The 23,981-nt window shown below is 41.7% G+C and overlaps 1 protein-coding gene across 8 annotated transcripts in view; it reads right to left on the reverse strand.

Annotated features, from left to right (window-relative positions):
- The window catches only part of NF1 (neurofibromin 1), a 1,379,374-nt gene that overhangs the window by 101,133 nt on the left and 1,254,260 nt on the right, over positions 1-23,981 (reverse strand). For 2 of the 8 annotated variants that reach the window (XM_069226660.1, XM_069226656.1), the window contains one exon: positions 1,992-2,052. The exons of the other annotated variants lie outside the window; for them this stretch is intronic. In XM_069226660.1, the coding sequence (XP_069082761.1) occupies positions 1,992-2,052 (61 nt within the window). The remainder of the gene's footprint in view (positions 1-1,991; positions 2,053-23,981) is intronic. 8 annotated transcript variants of the gene reach the window in all.

The following is a 23,981-nucleotide window of genomic DNA, read 5'->3' on the forward strand; positions in this document are numbered from 1 at the left end:
GTCTCAATCTGCTTCAACATTGTTTTGCGATAACGATGTTGGGCTTCTGTATATAGAAGACCACATCAAATTACAATCTCTGTTAATCTGGTTTAGAGTCTGGAATGACCCCAAAGCCCACTTCTGTAGATTAGTTTTGGCTGACTGCATAGCCCTGGATAAGGCCCTTGACATATCGTGGCTTAAGTACATCAGAGATGCTCTGACAGTTTTTTTCTAGCCCAGACGCTCTTACTGCCAAATCAGCATGTAGAGTAAAAGAGCTCTTCGCTCTTCTATACGCACATCCAAGCCACACACTTGGCAAATAAAGGAGGTGGGGCGATAGGGGACTGGCAAGAAATGTGATGTGCCATATTGTATCCTGCCCTGTACTTGCAAATAACCTTAAGCCAACGTCAAATTCTTGCTGTCTAGATTCCGCCTTAAAAGTACTTTCTGGTGGCCTTCCCTGCACAGGGCATGTAGTTTCCATCATTATCTCTTTGCCCGTGTGATGGTCCTTCATTTCAGAGCATAAAGCACTTTATATTATTCTGCACTGTATATGTTGCACAAAGAAGGCAGTTTCTCCATCCAGTATTGATAGCGTCAGGAATTAGACCTAATTGACATAGCCCTCGCCTACCACAGCTTGGGTAGCGGCGAGGTTATACATGCTGTATTAAATTATATTTTAATTGCTTTGCAGATACGTAGTAAATACTGAGATCAGAGATTCTCTCTTTAAAAAAAAAATTTTTTTTATGTTTCTCTTTTAACTATATAGTGCATGGAACTGTATTTGATGCTAATGTCTATGACTCATATGAGTCGAATAAAGTATTTATGACTGACTTTAGATTGGTTAGTGCACAGAGCAAGAGAAACGGATCTTCCTCTTAGAAAAGAATCACTGGGTACTCTTCTTTGATAGAAGAGAGAGACAGGAGAGACAAGACATGAGAAAGACATTTTGACAATTATGTTTTACACTGTCTAGACAATGAGTAAGCAAATTATAGAGAAATCAATTGCAGCTTATGTCTATTGGTGCTCACTGATCCCAGCATTTCTAAGAATTGCATGAGATGGAAAGAGGAGCCTCTATTTATGGTGCAAATGCCCCCCTCCAAGGGAGGGGACAGGAAAGAATGCAGAAAGCTGGGAGACAAAAGCAGTCCGTCTCACTTTCTGGCACCTCAATGTACAAATGATAGGGACCACCCACCAACATATCACACCTGCTTCCAGAAAAGTAGTTAACACCCAGGCGATTATAAGAATTGGTCCCAAAAACACCTGTTCTAAATAGTCCCCACCTCACTTTGAGATTTTAAAGTACCAAGCATTGCATGCCACGGCACTGAGGCAAAAGGCTGCTGACAGCCTGTTGCACGTTGAAACCAGGCATATGGAGGTGCCGGTGAATCCAGTGTGCACCTGTTGGCATTTTTAATGCCCCGTATACATCAACCTGCATAGTAACATTTCAGATAAGGGGAGTCACGGTAGATAAACAAACAGCTATTCAAAGTTATTATTTTAATGGAATTGCTGTAGTACTTATGTTGCTGCGAGGCTCCCACTCGTGCAGTCCACATATAACCCACATTCATAAACAACAGTAAATGAGCATTTACTTCACATTTTTTAAGCTCATGTTTAACTGGACTTCATGACAGTGCACATGACTTTTCAATGAAGGCAACACAAACACAATGTTCTTCTATTTAATGATGTCTTACAAGAAATACAATTCAAGTTATTACACATGATGGTGAGAAGTGAGATGTTCTTTTGATGCCAATACATATGAGTGAAGAGAAAGGCGATGGCTCCAGGTAAAACAATTGATTTATTCTGGCTTGACCTTTATGAATGAGGAGAACGAAAAAAGTCTCTAATATCTACTCACGGTTGTATACATTCTTTACACAACTGGGGAAACCAGAGTACAGTAAATATCAGGAAGCAATGTCAAGCAGCACTGCTTTTCTGAGATTCCTTACCAGGTCAGTCCGTTGTGCAGGAAGAAACGGGGAGAGCTTCGAGAGCCACAGGAGCCGGCAGCTTTTTGAAAAACACGATACAAGGTAGAGTAATGAGGGCCTGTGCTGGGGCCACAAGATAGTGAACTATGACATTAGAATTCAATGGGATCACTTACTTACAGGTAACGTAGGTTCTACCCTACATTTATACTCCCCCCTGTAGTAACTAACCCATTTAGGATAACATTCTGAGGATCCAAATCACATTTGTCAGGAAAATTGTATAAAAAGCAGTAGAAAACATTTAAGCAGTCACCAAAAGTCTAATTTCTATGAATATTGATGCCACCCAAGCCAGTGTTTTAATAATAGTCTACAGTGAAAATAGAAGGAATAGCAGACAATCTGGCTGTATGCTAGTCAGCAGGAAAGGAGAATCAATTGCTTGTAGATCTGAATGAGAGTTTTGGACATAAGAGAAGTCCATGTTACCAAAAAGTATGCTGGCCTTTTGCTTACTCCAGACTTACCCACCCCAACTACCCATTTTAACTGGACAGATCTCGAATTTGTATTAAAACACAACTTGAGGAGAAGGTAATAGATTTTATCTAGGTTCAGGAGCAAACATATCAAGAGCATAGAAGGCATGATCTCTATAATGATTGAATGCAGAGTTTTTATTACCGGCACTGTACATGTACTTAATGGAATATTGTGGAAGCATCTAATTCATTAATAAAGTGGCAGTGTGTGCGCATACTCACCGTAGGATGTTTGGAGTTATATTGCAGTAGAGACAATTCAGTGAGAAAGGTATGCTTTAAAATTAAGATATCCGGATAATGTTTTTAGACGCCTAAGACTGGCCCATGTAACCTGCGACATCATGGTGAGATCAAGCATGAGGTGGGTCCCACACACTCCCAGAGGGAAAAGCCAGCAAAAATGAAACCATCTCGACCCAGAGTCTCCTGAACCACTTGGGCATTTCCAGGATTGAGCAGTTATTGTGGTTATCCTCCATGTCTGTACCATAATCTGCTGTTGAAAATCTGTTTGCAGTGCTGCACAAACCTCCATAATAAAATAACTAATAAAATACATAATATAGTAAAATAAATAAAAATCAAATGTTGAATGAGGAGGTGGAGTTTTTAGGATCCATGGGACAGTCAAGGGCATGCAAATCTACGTACATTCAGTAACACAGACTGAAGGGAACTTTGTTTTCTTCGCATATTCTTAATCTTTGAAATGCCCTGAAAACCCGTCAAGTCTTTTTTGTAATGTCACAGAACCTGGTGCCTGCTACTGATGTTCAAAGGGTATAACGATGTTGATTGTATGCAATAATGCCTTAACACGGTAACACGGTAGCTCTTTGCCTTCTGACATGTGTGGCACCCCCACTTAATCAATAATGGAATCTGCGGACCTCTCCCCCCCCCCCGCTCCCCCCTAAGTTTATTGGAATCCGGGGAACCCCGCTGGGTTATAAATATTTTAATTAACAAATATAAAAGAATCTTAATTTTAATGTTAATGGAAAGTTTGGAGCTTTTCTAAATTCAATTAAGACAATCTATCGTCCATACTTTCTTCTGTTTGAAGCAGCTGCACTGTCCTCTGAATCAATATAAGAATATCAACTTTATTTTTAGCATTCAACTTTAAATTCCTTCGTATTTACAGAACGTGTTAACATTTTCAATTGTGCTTGTTTATTAATATATACTTTATTAATATGTTAATATTATTTAGTTTACTAAGCAGTCACACGCCCCTTGAGTAGGTTTCACGACCCCAGATTAAGAACCACTGCCCTAATACATAAATGGTATCATCTCATCCTTTCAATGAGATCCAAGGACTGTCAGAGAAGGGCTTTTGAGAAAGACAAATTTATAAGGTACAGGGCCAGGATGTCTGGACACAACCATCAATAATATCATTGGTCGTTCCTATAGTTAAGTAGCCCTGATGAATAAATTACTTACCTTTGGTAATGCCTTATCTGGTACAGACTATATCTAGCTGCAGATTCTTTACTGTAGAATTATCCCAGGCATCAGACTGGAACTGAAAGATTTTTCATGAGCAGTGCCACTGCGCGCTGGTAGGTGGTGTCGATCAGCTCTGCATGTGTCTTCGTTCCACAAAAAAGTGATGTCTATGGCACCTATCTTAATCTGACATCAGTTTCTTTTCATGACTTTCAACGCCAGAAGCTCAGAGCCATGAAGAACACTGACCACTAGTGTGGATAAAAAGGGCCCTGAAAAAGATACAGTCCTGTCCCTAGAAATCAGTTCACAGAGCAAGAAGGATGGGTGGGTTGGTAAGGAAACTGCAGCTAAATATGGTCTCTACCAAATAAGGCCTTACCGTTGTTTACCTGACAGAGATTTATAGTTGCAGATTCAATCCTGCAGAATAGGTACCCACTCAATACCATCCCCGGAGGTGGGTATGTGGACCAATTTCAGATGCAGAAGATCTGCAGGACCAAACGGGAAAATGCCCGTCACGACAGACCCGATGTCCAGACAGTAATGTTTAGTAAGCATGTGTAGGGAAGCCCATGTTGCAGCCTGGCAGACATCCAGGACCGGAACTCCACATGCTAACGCAGTGGTTGTGGTTTTGGTAGAATGAGCATGCAAGCCCTCAGGGGTTGCTTCTTGGCCAGTGCTTAGCAGATTTTAATGCAAAGCACACGTCACTTGGAGATGGTGCTTTTCTGCACAACACAACCCTTTTTTAGCTCCGACATAGTCCATGAGAGTTCATTGTCCACCCGGAAGTCTTGCATGCGCTGAAAGTAGAATGCCAACACTCGTTTGGGGTCCAGGCAATAAAGATGTTCCTCATCTTTAGAAGGGTGAGGTCGAGCACAGAAAGTAGTTAAGGTGATCGATTTACCAACATGAAAAGGTGTGACCACCTTTGGAACAGTGGAGGCCAGTGTGTAGAGCATAACTTTGTCAGGATGGTTTGGATGGATTAATAGGGCGGTTTAGATGGTAAGGCCTGTAGCTCACAAAGTCGTTGGGCAGATGTTATAGTGACGAGGAAAGCCGTTTTGGTGGTAAGAAACCGCAGGGGATAATTGTGACGCTTCTCAGAGGGAGCACACATCAAGAATGTAACTACTAGATTCAAGTCCCACTGAAGCATGATAAAAGGAGCAGGGGCAAAGAGATGAACTGAACCTTTCAAGAATCTATGTACAATAGGAGATTAGAAAAGAGAGGGTTGATCAGGTAAATCTAAGGATTGCAGAGGTAGCATAAAAATAACCTTTAAAGGTTCCCACAGCAGAGCGCTGCTGGGCAAAAGATAGAATGAAGAGAAGAAACTGAGAAAGGGGGGCAGAAAGGGGAGCAACATTTGTGTCAGAATACAAGGCCACAAATTCTTTCCAATGGCAGGTGTATACTATCTTGGTGGAGGCTGCCAAGATGTAATCACAGACTTCGGGAGGAAGGTCATAGGCTGTCAACTGTAGCCGCACAATCTCCACGCAAGAAGGCAAAGACTGGACAGATTCAGGTGGAGAACCCTCCCCACTGCTGTGACAGAAGATCCTCCCGAAGGGGCAGGCTGATCGGGGGATTGGTTGCTATGGTCAGTAGCTTGGGATACCAGACTCTCCGTGCCCAAAACTTGGGCCCAGTCGTTCTTGATCCTCTGGAGAATTCTGGGCAGGAGTGGTATGGGCAGAAGGCATAGAGGAGGCCTGAGCTCTACTCTAGATGAAAAGCGTCGCTGAGTGAGAGCTGCCTTGGGAGCTCCAGTGACCAAAACTGTTGACATTGTGCATTCTCGATGGAGGAAAACATATCTAACCAAGGTTCTCCCCACTACTGATACCTTGCACCACCTCCAGATGGAGATGACATTCGCGATCCGCTAAGCAACTGCAGCAGAGTTTGTCCGCTATGGTGAACCACCAGGGAAATGCACTGATGTTCCAGTCTTGTCCAGAGACGCAGGGCCTCTTGACATAGGGTCCAAGACCCCACCCTGCCCTGTTTGTTGCAGTACCACATGGCAGTAGTGTTGTCCGTAAACACCTGCACCAGCCTCCCCTTGATGGAAGGCCTTCAAATTCAGTTGGATCGCTTGGAGCTTCAGCAAGCTGATGTAGAGTCTGTATTCCGTTGGAGACTAGAGTCCTCTGGTCTCCGCCTCTCCCAGATGGCCACCCCACCCACCGAGTGACACATTTGTCACTACTGTGAGATCTGGTTGGGGAAGAGAGCGGTCTGCCCCTGACCCAATCGCGGTTCGTTAGCCACCACTGCAGATGTTTCGCAGTTTCCTCAGAGATCTGGAACATGTCGGAAAGAGTTCCATGATGCTGTGCCCATTGGAACTTCATTTGTTAATTTGTTACTAGCAGGTTTCAGGAGGCCATAAGTTCCAGCAGCCTCAGAGTCATCCTCAATGAAACCCAGGACAGAGGCTGAAACATTGGTATAATACCCTAAATATATCGTGGCCTCCCCGCTCGGGAGGACAGGCCCAAAACTGCACCGTGTTCGGAACAGCTCCGATGAAAGGAAGCGTCTGAGAGGGAGTCACGTGTGACTAAGGTACGTTTATAGTGAACCCCAGCGAATGCAGGAGGTTTTCCGTGGTCTGGAGGTGGGAGACGACAGCCTAGGGCAAGCCCGCCTTCAAGAGCTAGTTTTTGAGGTAGGGGAAGACAAACTCCTAGCCTGCACAGATGAGTTGTGACCGCCGCCATCACTTTCATGCACATCCAAGGGGCACTGGTAAGGCCAAAGGGGGGCACGGTAAACTGAAAGAGCTTGTGACCTACCATGAAACGCAAGTAAGGTCTGTGGGCAGGTAGGATGGGAATGTGAAAAAAGGTGTCCTGCAAGTCCAACTCTAACATCCAGCCCCCAGAGTCCAGGGCAGATAGGATCTGAGCCAGAGTGAGCATTTTGAACTTTTCGTTTCTGAGGAAGAGATTGAGAGACGGAAGGCCTAGGATAGGGAGGAGGCCCTTTTAGTAGCTGGGAATAACAACCATGGCCTACTTCTGGCACAGAGACCCTCTCTATGGCTCCCTTGGCCATGAGAGCTGTAACTTCTTTGCGGAGAAGTGCCAAGGGAACCTCTTCATCCAATAGTAGGATATTGGCATGGGCAGAGGGAGTAGTCATGAAGGGGAGGGAGTAGCCCCCTAGGACAATTTGCAAAACCCACCTGTCCGTGGTAATGGATTCCAAGTGGGGTAGGTGACGGCGAATCCTGCCTCCACCTGGTCCGTGATGAAGCGATGGACTAGAAAGGTTTGGAGGCTGCAGTGTGGGTGGCGACTGGGCCAACCGCTGGCTCCCTGAACCACAGGCATGTTTAATCCTGCATCCCCGGCCACGCAGAGGCAGGGCAGCATGTGCAGCACAGTGGCTGGAGGGAAATGGACATGGTTGGCCACTCCTGTAGCCACGAAAGGGGCAAAAAACGGACTGAGGGGGGCGTGGAGCAGCTGCGAGGCCAAGGGTCCAAGCCGCAAGATCGGGACTCCTTAAAGTTCTCAAGTGCTGAGTCTGCTTTGTCTCCGAAGAGATGGGTACCATCGAAGGGTATGTCCATAAGCGATTGCTGGAAATACCCCGAAAATCCAGATGTCCTTAACCAAGCGTGCAGCCTCAAGGCCACCATCGACACAACCGATCTGCCTAATGACTTGGTTGTGTCCAGCCCACAACGAATCGTGAACTTGGGTGCATCTCTCCCATCAGCAACAGCTTGGGAGAGAACGCCCGGGCCTCCTCTGGGACCTTTGGCAGCACCTGCGTGACGGTATTCCATAAAGTATGGGAATAGCTGACCAAAAGGCATGAGGTGTTCACGGACTGCAACACCAGACTGGAGGAAGAAAACAACTTTTTCCCAAGTTGGTCCAGTCGTTTTGATTCCCTATCCAGGGGGGTGGGGTAGGAATGCGCCAGAAGAGGAAGAAGCTTGAATGACCAAACTCTCAGTGGTGGGATGTTGGGCCAGGAATTTAGGATTGTTAAGCGTAGGCCGATGGCGACAGGCGATTTTCCTGTTGACAGGAGCCCATGTGCTGTGTTTAGATCACTTCCCCAGCAGGACATCAGTGAGGGCTTCATTAAAGGGCAAAATGGGTTCAGACTTGGAAGCCCCTGGCTGAAGCACCTCAGTCAGGAGGTTAAACCCAACAGCCACCGAAGGCAGCTCAAAGCTTAGGACCTTGGCCGCTCGTCTCACCACCACTGAATATGCCTACCGAGAGGTTCCACAGAAGGGAGTCAGTTAGAGCCCATTTAAGCTTATGTTTGGGCAATCAGTTAGGGGTCCTCTTTGCCTAGTGAAGGAGGGATGGGAGCAACATCTCAAACAGGACATTGTGGATTATGTACTAGACCTACAGTCACGTATGGCTGAGTTTATGAAGAAGGCCACTAAAAATCTTGAGGCCAGCCAGGAGCTGCAAAAGCAATGGCATGACCAATAGACTGTGCTGACTGTTTATTAGCCAGGGCAGAAAGTGTGGGTTTTGGAGCCAGTGGCCCCAAGAGCACTCCAAGACAAGTGGAGTGGCCCCCACACAATTGTGGAGAAGAAGAGTGAGGTCACCTATTTAGTTGACCTGGGCACTCCAAGAAGCCCTCACACAGTGCTTCATGTGAATCACCTAAAGCCTTATTTCAACAGTGCTGATAAGAGATTGCTCATGGCCACAGATGAGGGACAGGAAGAAGAGAGTGACCCTCTCCCTGACCTTCTCTCCCACAACCCCGTTGATGGTTCAGTGGATGGGGTAGTCTTTGCTGATAGCCTCACTGAACAGCAACAAGCTGACTGCAGACAAGTTCTCAGTCAGTATTCAGAACTCTTTTTCCCTGACACCCAGTCAGACCACCTGGTGTGTCCATGATGCGGACACAGGTATTGAAACCTGTGTGAAATGGTACATGCACCTTTCACGCCAGATATAAGGTTTTCTTTATATCATGGTCACTGCACTCTGACCCTTTAAGTCACCCCTAAGGTAGGCCCTTTAGCCCAAGGGCAAGGTGTGAGGTTCCAGACTCCATTCCCCGGGCTTTTTGAGTGCAGGGAAGTCATCTTAAGGAATGTAGTGGACACTGGTCAACACGAGTGGTCCAACTACAGAATGGCTTCCCTGAACATAGGTATAGCTAGTACAAACATGTTTGAATCATGCAACTAAACCAATTCCAGTGCTAGTTGCATGATATCATGTACTCTGGGGCTCCCTAGTGGATACCCCATGTCTGCCTCTGCAGCCTTGCAGGGTCTGCATGCCAGCCTGTGATGCTGCCGATCCCAGACACTGCTGTGCTCTCTTGCTGCTGAGCCTAACTCAGGCAGGGGAAGGCAGGATTTCCTGTAGGACAGAGGTGTTACCACCTCTTCTTTAGATATAAGTGTCTCTGGGCTGGGTTGGGGGTGCCTCTGAGCACCACCAGACTGCTTTGAAGGTCACATTTGGTGCCCTCCTTGTATAAAACGGTTTGCACCAGTGCAGGAACCCCTGGTTCCCGCTCAGGCGCAAAACCACACAAAGGACAGGGGAGTGACCCACCCCCCTGTCTCGCTCCTCCCCTAGGGAGGTGCACAGGGCTCTGCCAGGGGGCCACTTGATTCTGCCATCTTGGAAATAAGATGAGCAGAGACCTGTGGGAGCATCTGAGTGGTTAGTCCCAGTAGGTGACATCCCTGACCCCCTCTGATAGGTGGGTCACTGCATTAAGTGTCCAACTCCCTTCCTGGGTTACTTAAGGGGTCCCCTGAGGGTGGGACCCTAGATTCATCTGCAAATCTTCCGGAACCATCTGCAAGTCTCCTCTGCAAGACACTTGCAACCTGGTGACTGGAGCCGCTGCTGTTCTTCGCTGGTACCAGAAGCAAGACAGTAGCCAGTAGGAAGGCTCCTACAGCAACTTTATTTCCAAGACTTCTGCAACCCTGTGGCCCTGCATCCTCCAGAGCTGCTGGAACTCTGCCGGCACTTAGGAAAGCAAGAAGGAATCTCCCTTGGAGTGAATTAGTCACTCCCCTGCATCCGCAGGCACCTCAATGATGATGACCGGCTTGTAGATCCTGCTGTCTCACGTACTATTCAAGGTGGTCCTGTGGCTCTCCAGAGGTCTGAACTATCTTCCTTGAAACTGGGATGTCTGTGGTCCCTCGCTGAAGCTGCATGGCTGGAACCCCTGTGCACTGCGTCTGGTTGTCATTACCAAGTTTTGTTGGCTCTTCAGCCCGAAGACCTCCTACCTCCAAGAAACCCCAGCCTCCAGCACTCTGCAGCTCCAAGAACAATGTCCTCTCTGCAATTCCTGCGATGTGGGTATCCCTCTTTGCTGTGCTGCTGAGGCCTCCCTCTGTCTCCCTTTGCCTGCTGCCAGAGGGTCCTAGTAGGGGCTCAATGATTCCTGATGGCTCTCCTGCTTGCTAAGGGCTGGCCCTGATCTACCTGCCAAGGAAGGTCCCTGCTGGTCTCCACAACTCCTGCAAACTCGGTGCAAAACTCCGTGCATTTGTCAAGGCTTGCTTGTGGTCCTGCTGACCACGGATCCCTCTGCAATTAGACGACCAGTGTGGGACAGCTCATGGATGACTCCTGGGATCCTCCTGCATCTCTGGGATTCCACAGCTGCACTTCTTTGTCCACCGTCCTACAGAAAAGAATCACCAAAAAGGGTTGGCATTGCCCTCCTGCACTGCCTGGGCACCTTCGTGTGGCCGGACTCTGTCCCTTCTCGCCTTAGGTCCTCTTCTTCCTGAATTCAGGCCTGGGTACCACCGACCTGGTCCACGGGTAGTGACAGCAGAGACAACCGAGATCCCCACTGACTTCAGCGGGAGGTTCTGACATGGCTTCACCCCTAAGCACCTCGGCTCCCTGGTGTAAGTACGCCACTGTTCTGGGTATCCACGGGTGATGGCACTATCCAACATCCCTTGTCCCAATGGGTTTCCTTGGGGTCCTCTGGGAGGGTTCTATAACGCAAAAACACCAACTGTGACTTCCCCATGTTAGCCTATGGACACTGAGGCAAGATTTCTACTCTGCACACGGGCGTCTGGGGAATCCTATCTACTTCGCTTTGGAGTTCTAGTACTTTCCCAGTTCAAAGGGTCCTTGGGAGGTAGTGAGGGTTGGGAGTGAGTTTCGCATTCCATTTAATAGGGGCCCATGTTATTTTATGCCTTTACTTACCTGTTGCTAAGTATATTTTTGTATGACCGTATCTTTGGTTAGGAGATATACCCAAGTAAGTTCTAGGGTTGGTGTTATAATAAATATATATTTTTCTAATTCTGGTGTGGTTCTTTCCTGTGTGTACTTCATTGACTAACGTGTGGTATTTGCAACCGCTTTACACCCTTCTGGATAAGCCTTAGCTGCTCTCCACAGCTACCCCTATGAGAGCTCTGGTTATCTAGAGCCACCTACACTATTACTAAGGGTTGCCTGGACTCAGTGCAGGGTGCCTCACCTGTAGGTGTACACCATATACTGAGCCAGTATCCTACATTAGGGTTAATCATGGTGGCGACTACTCAGTCTCCGCCATGATTAACCCTCTTTGACAGCCCTGCAGTGTAAGGGCTGTTGGAATTTGACCTGTCATTCAGCCCACCTAATTTAAATGGGCGGAATGACTAGCCTGTTTTCACGGCCCACCACCACCAGAAAAACCCTCATGTAAGGGGCAGTGATAACAGATAAATGCTCATTTTTTATTTTCAAAAAGAAAATCCTGTTTTGGTATATATTTTTTTTTTTAATGGCAATAAAAAAAGAACCTGTTTGGTACAGAGGTCTGTCCCATTGACAGAGCCCTGTACCAAACAGGGAAATACACTGACAGAAACAACCGTGAGGCCAGTCCCTGCCAATTATAAATGACCGCTAGCTTGGTGGTCATTTATAAATTTGGCAGCCAGAGTAGTCTCTGCCTGGTGGATGTAAAGTCCTCTGCCACACCAACGGAAATTACTCTGTTTGCCAAAATGTAAATCTGGCCCTTAGTTCTTAATGAAAACATGTGACCAAGTGAATACTGGCGGGGAATCCTTCAGGACAGAACAAACTAAGGCCACATGGATTATATCTTGAGCTGCATCATTGAAGTGAATTTCTCATGAATCATTTGCCAATGTCCCATTGTTAATGGAAAAGACAATCCATTATCCTTGATTCTAGGTATGGTATCTGAGCTGGGTAGACGAGATACAATTCAATAGAATTAACTTTTTTGCTCAATAAGATCTGTCTCAAAGGTCCCTTAGCAGAGACCAGCTTTTTTGTTTGGGCTCTTTCTAGAGGCCTGGCTCTCGATCTCTCCCAAGCTCCTATTCAATGTGACTTGGATTTTTTATTCACTTTTCTAATACAGTCACACGTTTATGCACACACTATCATTTATCACCCTTCTAAGTAACACATCCCTTTGTCTGTCCTTCTGCTGAAATCTGTGACTTGCTCTTAAAGAAAAATGACTGGTCTTACTAGAGATTAAAAAGTTAATAGTTTGTATTCCCACAGACTATTTGATTCAACAAATAATACTGCCTAAAGGAAGCAAATTAAAACATAGGACCACATGCTATGTATTAAGGGACATCTTTTTTACATTTCAAAATCTCAAATATTGATTATAGCTCTTTTTCAAACGGGGTGAAAATATTGTTTTAGAAAACAAAGAATGTAACACCTGTATAATACTTAATTCAGGATCAAATGTGCAAGTAATTTTCCAGAAGCCTGAAGTATACTATTACGGACGGTTTATGAAAAGTGGAATACAACAGGGAGTTCTCGCTAGAATACATATCTCTGTGCAGGTTAAACTCTCTGATGTACCTGTTCTATATCAAAATCATGAATTCACAGTGCAGTAAATAAGTTATCAGCTAAGCTCGAGAAGGACCATAACACAAAAACAAAGAGAAAAAGACTCAAACATCTGACAGGATGACTTGTGTTCCAGCGACAACGGAAACTTCATAATCTGGGGTAGACACCATCAGACATTGCAAGATGTTGCAGGCCTTCCAATTTTTCCAACAATATCACAATTTCTGAACTCCCTTGTGTTACAAAGTTACTTAAAAAACAGTTATCATCTACCAACTGTCCTCTCAACTGGAGGCAAATAGCCTCCTGATCAACTTTTAATCAGACATTGTTGTACAGAAGCCACTCTCCTGAACATCTAGGAAGAACCTACTAACTCCTCTGATGATGGCTAATCATCCAAATTGCACCTTGGACCTCTTAACTGCTAAGGACTTTCTACTTTATGACCATTTTATAGGAAGAGCAAATGTGGCATCTATCAGGGCTCTGCCTTTCACCAACAACATTCAGTGTACAAGGCAAAATGCTGCTGTTGTCCCGGGCCTAGACTCTTACAAGATTGGTTATTTTATATGCACGTGAAAAAACACAGCTCCAACTCAAGTTTTTTTGTTGAACCAGGCAAACTCAAAAATTTGGCCCACCACCTTTCATGAGATCATCTCTGGATGCACAATAATTGGCTCAGTCTCAATGTGACCACGACTGAAACCATGATCCTGTGCCCTGCTAACCCCGTGCACTCTTCCTTCTATTTTAGCCTAAAGAGTTGGGCTCTCTTCCAACCGCTGGGGTTAGAGCATACAACATTAGCTTACCTCATCCCAAAAAATAAATGTGTTACCCAAAATGACATTCTGCCATTAATGTTTGCTGAAACTATTTCTGAAATTGCTGTAAGAAAATCTCTCTATTTCTCACGGGGTATGCATTGGCCTTCCCAATGTTTCTATCTTGAAGCTTCAGACTTCAAATCTATGCAGTCAGCCAGGCGTTTGGCCCATGTCACATAGGCCCTGAAAATCCTTCCACTAACTCCCAGTAAAATATAGTGCCCTTCAGTACTCTCTGGATGTTGCAGGTCAAAAACCTTATCCTTGTCTTCTGGTTCTCCATTACACCGCTGTTCCTGTGCATTGCTAAAAAACTGTGCAGCTATGATTGCTCCTCAACTTGCCACTCTTTGTAGCCTCTCTTTCCCCCGTAGGCATTGTTCCCAATCCGTGGAAGCAACTGTTTTTGATTTCCCTATTAAACAAACCTATGGCTAATCCTAACAACCCTGCTAATTGCAGGCCCATTTGTACCTCCTTTTTCTAATAAAGTCTTGGACAGGTTTTTTTTTTTTTTTTTTTTTTCTTTTCTTAATCGCCAACAGTTTTCATTTCTGTACAACAAAGCCTCTCTTTAATATAAGTCAATCAGGTTTTCAACCTGCCTTTGGAACAAAAACGGTACTTGGTGCTGATGTTTTGAAATTTGTATGCCTTAAATGCAGAGAAAAAGCCTCTTTAATTCAGATAGACCTGTACATTAAATTAGATTCAATCTCACAAACTAGACCTCTAGAAAAATTCAAAGAAGTACCTGTGCGTAGTAATCAACTTCATTTGTAACAAACGATGCTCAAGCTTCTTACGGTTCCCTTTCCAGTCTGAATTAGAAATATATATTTTTTTAATTTAAAAAAATATATATTTGTATGGTTCCCTCAAGGGTCTGACTGGAGCCCCACTCTGTTCTAAATATAGCTCCTGTGGCAGGTCCAATACACTTGGTTTGTAATGTTGTCTTTTGCTGGTAATACACAACTTATTCCATCCCATCTCAATTCGGAGACTGTACGCTGAATGAATGCTGACTCATGAGGCTTCACCTCTTCCAAGTCTTATCTTCGGCAAGTCCTCAGTTTGGGGTTCTGACTGGTAACTAGTTGTGTTTCAGTGCTTGTATCCTCAGCTTGGAATATGGGCATTATTTTTGATATTCAAATCACCTTAAAGGATTATATCTCCATGTTCAATTTGATCTGCTCCCTTCTCTTAAAACGTTTAAGGAACGTTCTGACACTTTTTCCTGTTAAATATGGGAAGAAGGCAGTCATTGTTTCTTGTTTAAATTACTGTAACTCTTCTTATTGGGTCTTATCACCTCATTCATCACTTGCAGACTGAACAAAAATTCGGCAAGGCAACCCATATTTGCTCTCAAGGAACACTGCCACATTTCTCAGCATATAAAGACTCATCACTGCCTGTCCCATGAAAAGAGCACTCCCACTTTAAGTTGCTTTGTCCTCTGCTTCCAGGTAACCCATCAGATGGCCCCTCATATCCTGCCACTTTTCTCTCACTATCAGCTGGTCAGATGTTTAGGCTTTGCCTCTACTGACCCTCAAGATAAGACATTCAAAGTTGAGAAGAAGGACCTTTGCATATACTATGGCTGAAGCCTGAAATGCCTCAGCTTCTAATATTCACTCTATTTCCTTCCTCTCCCTCTTCAATTCCTGCCTAAATACATACCTATTTCCGCAAATTCAACACATTTGAATTGGTCAAGGCACCAGGACCTACACTTTCTGCAATCATGAGCTCAATAAATGGCCAATCATTTAAAGAGCTTAAATAGCAATAACCCATCTGTCTCATCTACGTCCCACCAAAACCCTTTAGTCTACTGACAGTTATATGCTTATTAATAGTCAACAAAGATACAATATGTTTGATGGTTGAACTCTTCATGAGCAGGTTTCACTGTGGATGGAATTCCCTTCCATCAAATCGAAGACTTGAAGATTCCCTGGTGCTTGGATAATATTATTCTCTATCTTCAGCGGATCCTCGTAGTCCTGGCTTGTCAGATGCCAAAGATTGGAATGCCTTCTTTATCGTTAGTTTTCAGGACTCTAATGACATGACATCTTGTGGGACATATTCAATAGCAGACATCGGTGACAAGCCCCATCGTAACCTGATGTACCAAAGAGTTCATCTTCAACAGGTTCTGAAGAGTCATTCCTTGTACCCACCAATCTTGAACTGCACTCTCAAACTGCTCTAAAACTACTGAAACTGGTAGGTGAAACTTTATTAAAAAAACAAACCTTATATGAATAAGAATAACTATTTCTGTAGGATGAAATATTTGGTGCTGTACAAATAATATACTGCTACCCACTGCAAGGAATGTTCCCACAAATACAGAGAGATGCCTCAGATGTCGATTTGGAAGGGGTGTTCCTGGGAACATAAGTTCCCTAAAATTGTATCAAAATTTCTTCATGGATTGATTTATTCACAACAGTTAGCAAGATTCTGAAGCTCTTCCATGCTCAGGCTATTAATTCCAAAATACCAAATTGAGGTTCTAACGGGCACAAATAGTTTAAATCTTTTAAAAAAAAATTTCAATACATGAACATTGGAGGTCCCTAAACAAGCCCATCTGTTCACAATGTCATTTCAGGAAAAGTAAAATTATGTGACAGGGTGAAGATTTTGTATTCCCCTCAGGATCCATGGCAAAGAAATTGTTAGTTTTTTTCTACAATGAGCCATAGCCTCTCCCTACACACAACTATTGTAATTAGCATACTATACCAAGCACACAGGAGAGTTAAAAATACTATGCTCTGCATGTCAGTGTGTGGGTGTGCAAAATATTTATATAATTATATATGCAATTAATACATTGAAAGGGCAATAATGTATTATTTATGAAAAGATTTCACACTAACACACACACTAACACACATCAAATTAAAAAATACATGGCAGTGATTTTAAATGGCTAGAAAACGAAGTGTTCATGTCAGCAACTTAATACAGCTCAATTCAAGGCTGCTTTTTATAATTAAGAAAAAACTCAGGGTTCTCAAAGTTCTCATTTAAAAAAAGTCTCTTACCCATCTATTTGTGTAAAACTTAGTTGATATTGGTCAATGGTGTAAATTCTGGTCTGCAGATGTACATGGCAGGTGACTCTCCACATTTTCTGTGGAGGAATGTTCTTGGTTGTTACTACCGCAAGGTACAACTGCACTGTGGTCACAACATCAACAGGGACTATTCATCCTTTTATTACTTCAACACCATTACCAAGACCATACATGTACATCAATTCATTTTTAACTAAGGTACAAAAATTGTATTTACATATAACTATTATCTAAATAAAATAATTATAGTCTGAATAGAATTCCTAGCACTCCAAAAAATTAATTAAATACCTGACCTAACCTCAATAACAACTCTACCTTTATTTTAAATTCTTCCTTAATGTAATCCTAATACCAAATGTAACCCCTCATTTGTATAATTAAATAAATCAAATCATTGTAGTTAACCTAACCCAAACGCTAACCCTAATTATGAAATAATTTAAATTAAATTAGTATCCTAAGATGAGACACGTAATTTAAATGTAATTTCATTGTATTTTTCCTTCACCAATTACAAGTACTAAACATAACTATTCATTTTAATAAACTGGAATTAATTAACCTATCTACTTCGACTTACTTCACCTTGATCTGATACTAATGATCACCATAATATCTTCTGTAGTTCATATTTTAATTATTAACCTTAACATAGACTTACTGGCCAATAATAACCACAACAGTTAATAAGTTGATTCTGCAATTACTTACAATAATGTAATATATTATTCATTTATTTTAATTATAGACAACATTAAAAAATAAGATACTTAAATCAAATTACCAGTTATATCCTACATATATTAATCTACCTTCAGTACTTAGGTTTGTTTTGTCACTGCAATGTAGCGTCTAGGTGCACCATGTTTAATCATCCATCCAAAACTAAAGCAATGACATGCTCCCACTGGCATGCTAAAACTAAGAAGTCGAGCAAAGGAACTCAAAATAAAAGCAATATGTAAACTTATAAGTAACATAGTTTTCTTATTTTAACTATCGTCTTAAAATCTATTGAGTGTGACGTAAAATTGAGTGTTGTGTAGTCTTCACTTTTTGAAAATGCCCATGGGGGACAGACAGAGATTCGGGAAGTTTGGGCTCTGAGGCCGACAACTGCCCTCATTCTTTATGGACAATATCCTAGGTTTACCTCACATGCCCAGACACCCAACTAGCAGATATTCAAATAAGTCCTGCAACCGAAGCATCATTGAGAAAGTAATACCAAAACGCAAAGAGATGAGTAATGAAGAAAGACAATACCAAACATTTTACCTAATGGTCAAAATGATTTGTTAAAGTGTTGCCTTTTCTAAATTCTTCAGTACTTGGCATTTCAACATTCGGGTCTGGATTCTGAAAACATTAAAAACAAACTGTGCAAAAATGATGACAAGAAGTGTATAAATGGATGCTAGCATCACTAGAAGTGAAGGTGTCCTGGCTATATGTGGCTACCATGAGAAATCCAAAATAAAGTTTTTCTGAATTCTTCTTTATAAGTAAATATGAACACAGTGATTTAACAACAGAGCTAAGGAAAGCTCTTTAAACAATGGGCACATTTTCGTTGCATTTATTACTACTATCGGGTAGGAAATGCCCTACTTTTGATAGCCCAATACAGACTCTTGACCACTTGAAATGTGTATGGTATAAATATGAGTGAGGTTCTGAAAAAATAAAAGCAGTGGATAAAGTTTGGAGACTCCCTTCATTTTGAGCATCAGTCTCCAGAAAATAACAGTTGGCTAAATAAGATGCATAAGATACATCCATTCTCCTCCCAGATTGAAATGGTCTTAAAGCCAAGGAGGATTTGTGATCTGACAATTGTGTCAACTCAAAAGACAATTTGATAATCTAATAAGAGGTGGGATTATTGAAGATAACCTTTCTCTTGAACATGACCACAACAGCAATCCAATTAGAAGTCATATGTTTAATCTGACATTTACTGTTTGAGAGATAGTGTAATAGAGGTTGTCTGGGATTAAGACAATGAACATTCTAGTTCAATGAGCACTGAGAATAAGGAAACAGAGGTGGTAGTAAAACTGACTTATTGATATTTTGGTAAGAATTAAAGTCTTTTTGAACTGCATGTGACGTAGTGGCACTCGATAAAGATGTGCAAGAGCAACTGTTACCAGTACATCCAATTAAGCAAAGGAACAATGCCAAAAGCCATTAATCAACTGGGAAAAGTAAAGTTTCAAATAAACCAGAGCACAGAGAAACAGAAGAATCTTTACATCAGTTCCAACAATAATTAATGTCTACCAAAAAAGGAAATAGCATCAAATTTATACAATGCTGTCAACTATTTTCTAGGGTTTGTTATTAAGAGTTTCTTTAGTCAAAAAGAGGTCAAACTCCCCAAAGAGGTTAACACTTATCAGATCGGAAGGCTGATGTTATTGCAATCACACAAATGGATACATTTGCAATTGAAAGCTTGCCCTAGCAGCAAGAAGGCATATCTGCAATATCAGAGAATTTTCATCAAAGCACTCAGCATATGGCATATCACTTTTTTGATGGATGTCTTCTTCATACTTTTTGAGGAGAAAAATGTTTATACCTGGAAGAACAACAGTTAAAAAGCAAACTTCCCCTGCTGGTCATCTTTTCATCATGAATGTTTAGCAGAGTTATAGGAACCAAGCCACTTTGAAAGCCATCAACCTAGTACCAGGTGATGTGAAATTGGAGAATAAAAATTATAAAAGGTCCCTTGATCTTTAATTACATAGATGGGATGGTAGTTTCCTTCCAGTGGTGAGCCCTTCGCCAGCTGGTAGTACCTACCAAATTACAGACCCTGTAATGGTGACAGGTGTGGAGTAGCGCCAGAGGGAAATTCCAACTTTCTGGCACCTGCCACCTGTAACGCTTGGTGAGAAGTGGTTTGAAAGGGGCATGCCAGTGCAAATCTGGCACATCCCCATTTAATGCCTGTTCAATATGGCATTTTGGTATTATGACTCATTTTATGTACACTTTTAGCTCAAATTTATGACGATCTAAATAGGTAATCTGCAGGTAATCACCAGTGAGCCTTCACTGGGTGTGTTGGCAAATAAGTGCATGGGGAACCACAAGGGTCCCTTTCACACAGTAAAAATTGGAGGGAGGGTGGGGAAACAGGCCACACAGCTGTTTTTCTGGCTGGATGGAAGTGAGATAATTGTGGAAGTCATTTGGTTACTATATGTACAGGGTCTGGTGGATGAAAAACACTGCCTGTCCAGGTATAAAGTTATATGTATGTAATATGATCCCTGTTCAGTATGCTTTAACTATGATAATATCATAAAGCCTTGCACTTGGAAGACTTTACAAGTTGATGAAAGACAAGTGCGTGTGGCAGATCTGCTTGTTTTTGCACACTGTCCTTTGGAAGACACCTCATACAGGAATGTGAAAAGGTAAACTAGAAAAATGACAGCACACTTTGGTAAACATTTATGGTCCAATGACATTTTATGGATTTAAGAATGTGAAGCTATGCTTTCAAGATAAACAATCACTTGAGCCTTATGTGTCTCTCTTACTTTACGCCTTTCCATTTGTCCTCAAATACTGCTTTAGCACCTGGATACCAATACATTTCAAACATAGCCGCTCTTAATGCCTCATGGTGTTTCTTTCCAATAAAGGCTCTGCATGCATGCTTTCTATGGTCCCACATTCATGTACTTGATCACACTAGCACTACTTTGTCCTGTTAGACTGACCATCTGAATGCAGTGTCCCATAATTTTCATATACATTGACAATTTAAATATATGCACTTTGATAGATACTTTCTAAAATATGAACAGAATAATACTTTGAGTAAACTATGCTTACAAATTATTATTTTTCCTTGCTCATTTTTCATTTATTTGTTGTATGTTTGTTCTCTTGTAAAGTCAAGAATTACCTGGAATTTTATTTTCAATTTTACATTGTGTTTCTTTTTTCTCTTTCTTCCTTTTTAACTTACAGATGTATCATATGTGCTAAAATAATGTAATTTCTATTTTTTGGTTAAATCTTTGAATACTAGGGTTATCAATCAAATATTGATGTGCGCATATCATCACAACTTGTTTACCTTGGCAAATAATGTACAAACAATCTTGAAAAAAGCCCCAGGCTTGTATACTGCAAGGGATGAGATACTTGCCGGCAGGCTGAGGCTCACATACTTCTGTACTAAACTGATGGTACGTGAATAGCTTCAAGGGGTTGTAAAATAATTAATATGATACACCACAAGTATCAATATATTGCATTTTATGTATTGAGAACAACCCATTTTGGTAATTGATACACTGTATATGACTAACCTGTACCTTTGATTAATATGCTTTCAAGATAAGCATCTGCATATGGATAGTCTCAATAACAATTTTGTTTATGTTACTGATTCAGCAAGAAAAACATCAGATGGTGAAAATTCAATTATCTCAAAATAAGTGATGGCAGTTAAAATCTGAAAGACACATCTAGACGGCCATATCCCATGCTACCTCCTGTGTACATCAGGTAATGTACGGTTCGGTGACGGATTCAAACACCACCCACTACTCTGGCTGCAAGCCATAGAAATGTATTCCACAATCTCTGGCCACAGTGAAACTATATTACAAACCAGTAAAACTTGTACCTTATTCATGCAACAATATTATTCATGCACTTTAAACAGAGCCACTGAAGGCAAGCCATCTCCACAGCAGAGTACAGCTTCAAGACTAAGTTAGTAAAATAAAACAACATATTTGGAATTTTATTTCTCTTCCAGACACAAATATGAAAATAATAATGGAAAGACCAGTGATGTGTCCTGAATAGCAATATAGCCTTTTTATTGTTTATCAATATTGTAAGCAGAAAGGCAGCATCTCTTCCCTGTGCACTGAATACATATTCACAATACAAGTAGTACGCAAAACAACTTATGAAAGCATTAACATTTTAGACTGACAGATATATATCTTTGTACATAAGTCAAAAGTAATTATAAAAACTAAATTTCTCTATGCAAATGTTACAACGTTCATAATTTACAGTACATAAAAATTTAGAAAAGGCACATAACACATGGGAGCTAATGCAGAACTCTTTTTTCTTTGGCTCAAACCACTTTTTCTTGGCGGTCTTAAAGTTTAAGATTTCAATTTAAATGGAAACAACAGTATCAAAATGTGCACCTGAGAGGAGCACTATATTTTTAGATTGATATACATTATTACTTTAACATCCCGTAACCAAATTGCTAGCTCATCATTATGGCTAAGGCATGTTCCTTCCCCAACACATTAAAATAACTAAAGTCATATTTAGCTTTAGAAACCAAAGAGTGATCTAGGCTACGTTTTAACAAGTGACTACATTAAGACATCTAAACCCTTCATCATAAATTACATACTCCCATTAGGAGCCTTTCCCACCCAAAACAACTGCAAAAATGTATAAGAACACAGAGGATGTTCAAACTATAGCCATCTTTTCTTTTTTTAAACAAATGAGTCTACATATTATTACATCAGACAAGATAGGCTTTGCATTCCTGGTTGATTGAGATGACAGCAGAGGCACAATAAGAAAAAGGCATGGCTAGGCAAAATTACCCTGAATCTTTTATATTGTTATATATTGTGGGACAAACTGCTATATGTGGTTAGAACAATACTTTAAAAACAGTTGTTTCTTGCGGGAGAAACACTAGGGGCATTGCCTTTCTATTTGAATGGTGACCGGACACCACAATCCACTAATCACGGCACTTAAGACTTCCAAAACGTTGTGGCACCAAAAGGTGCAAACATTGATGTACAGATGTATCTTGACATCATAGCAACCATATTATAGTCAAAGCAATGTACTTAACTTGTTTTAGTGAATCAAACACACAAAAGTATTAAAATTATAGACATTTTGATTTGGCCACACAGGTTTTTCAATGAAACACAGCCAGAAATTTGAAAATAAAAAGAGAGATTCAATATCATCTGGTTATGGCCTCCAAAAGTGTCATTTTAGGGTTAAAAAGGTATATGAAAAGATCTAATTTATAATGTTAGTAACTCCATGTACTTTTCTGATGGGGTTGTTATTCTCCTCAAAAAGAATATTGTCACTGCCACATAATATTGCCACATGGTTTGTCAAAAGTCAAATATGTTTCCATACTGGCGCAGCATTACGGCTAAAAGTCTAAACCTACCTCAAGGGATGAGCCATTATGCAAACTCACACAACGGAAGCTACCTATTTTGGTATGGCTCAATGATGTCCCTATTACACAGAGACAAGCCTTGTGAGTCAAGTACCTTGATGGCGTGTTAGATATGGTATAGTACAAGTCCACAGCTACAAATTGGAAAGAAAGCTACATTAGCAAAATAGGCACTGTCTGGCATTTTCAAGCATTAACCTGAAAGGAAAGAGCTAACCATGCCTTTCTGCCAAATTCTTTATTGTCTTTGGTGGAAGAGGCAATGGAAGCTTTAATGTGACTCTCCAGGCGGACTGGACCCTATTTTGTTTTTTTAAAAAAGTTGGTACCTAAAAATCAGTCCATTAGGATGGAGTTGCATTAATTGTTACAATAAGATATGCCTTTGATGTAAGTAAATAAGGTTAAAATGTGGGTATTTGTTCATACCATTAGGTTAGGTAAGTTAGAATGTACCTGATGCTGTTTTCACAATTGCTCTCCAAAACTAGTACTTACTGCCTCAGGGTTCTCAAAAGACATGAGGAAATTGATAGAATGAGCATGAGTGTGTGTATTCAGAGTAATCTGTGCACCTCTACTTGGACTAAAGGAGAACATCCTTGACTCCTTGCACCGAATCCCTACTGATCATCCAACGCACTTTTTTTGAAAATCAGATTGAAGCAGTAGGCCTCATCAGTGGATTCTTGTATCCTACTTTTGGAGTAACACCTGTATCAGCAATATAGCTCTGACACCAAAAGTACAGCTATGGCATTAAAGCATAAAATGGCTGTCTAACAATCATAGCTTTTGGATTAATGTATTCTAAAGTATGGCTGACAATTAAAACTATAAATAACTCTTGCACCTGGACTGTTTTGATCAACTTATTACTTTCTTTGCAGAAAAAACAGAGACCTAGAGCATCATCTGCCTGATGCCCCAACACCAGATGTTTAAGTC

Source organism: Pleurodeles waltl, chromosome 3_2, assembly GCF_031143425.1.
Source record: "Pleurodeles waltl isolate 20211129_DDA chromosome 3_2, aPleWal1.hap1.20221129, whole genome shotgun sequence".
In the NCBI taxonomy this organism is placed as follows: Eukaryota; Metazoa; Chordata; class Amphibia; order Caudata; family Salamandridae; genus Pleurodeles; species Pleurodeles waltl.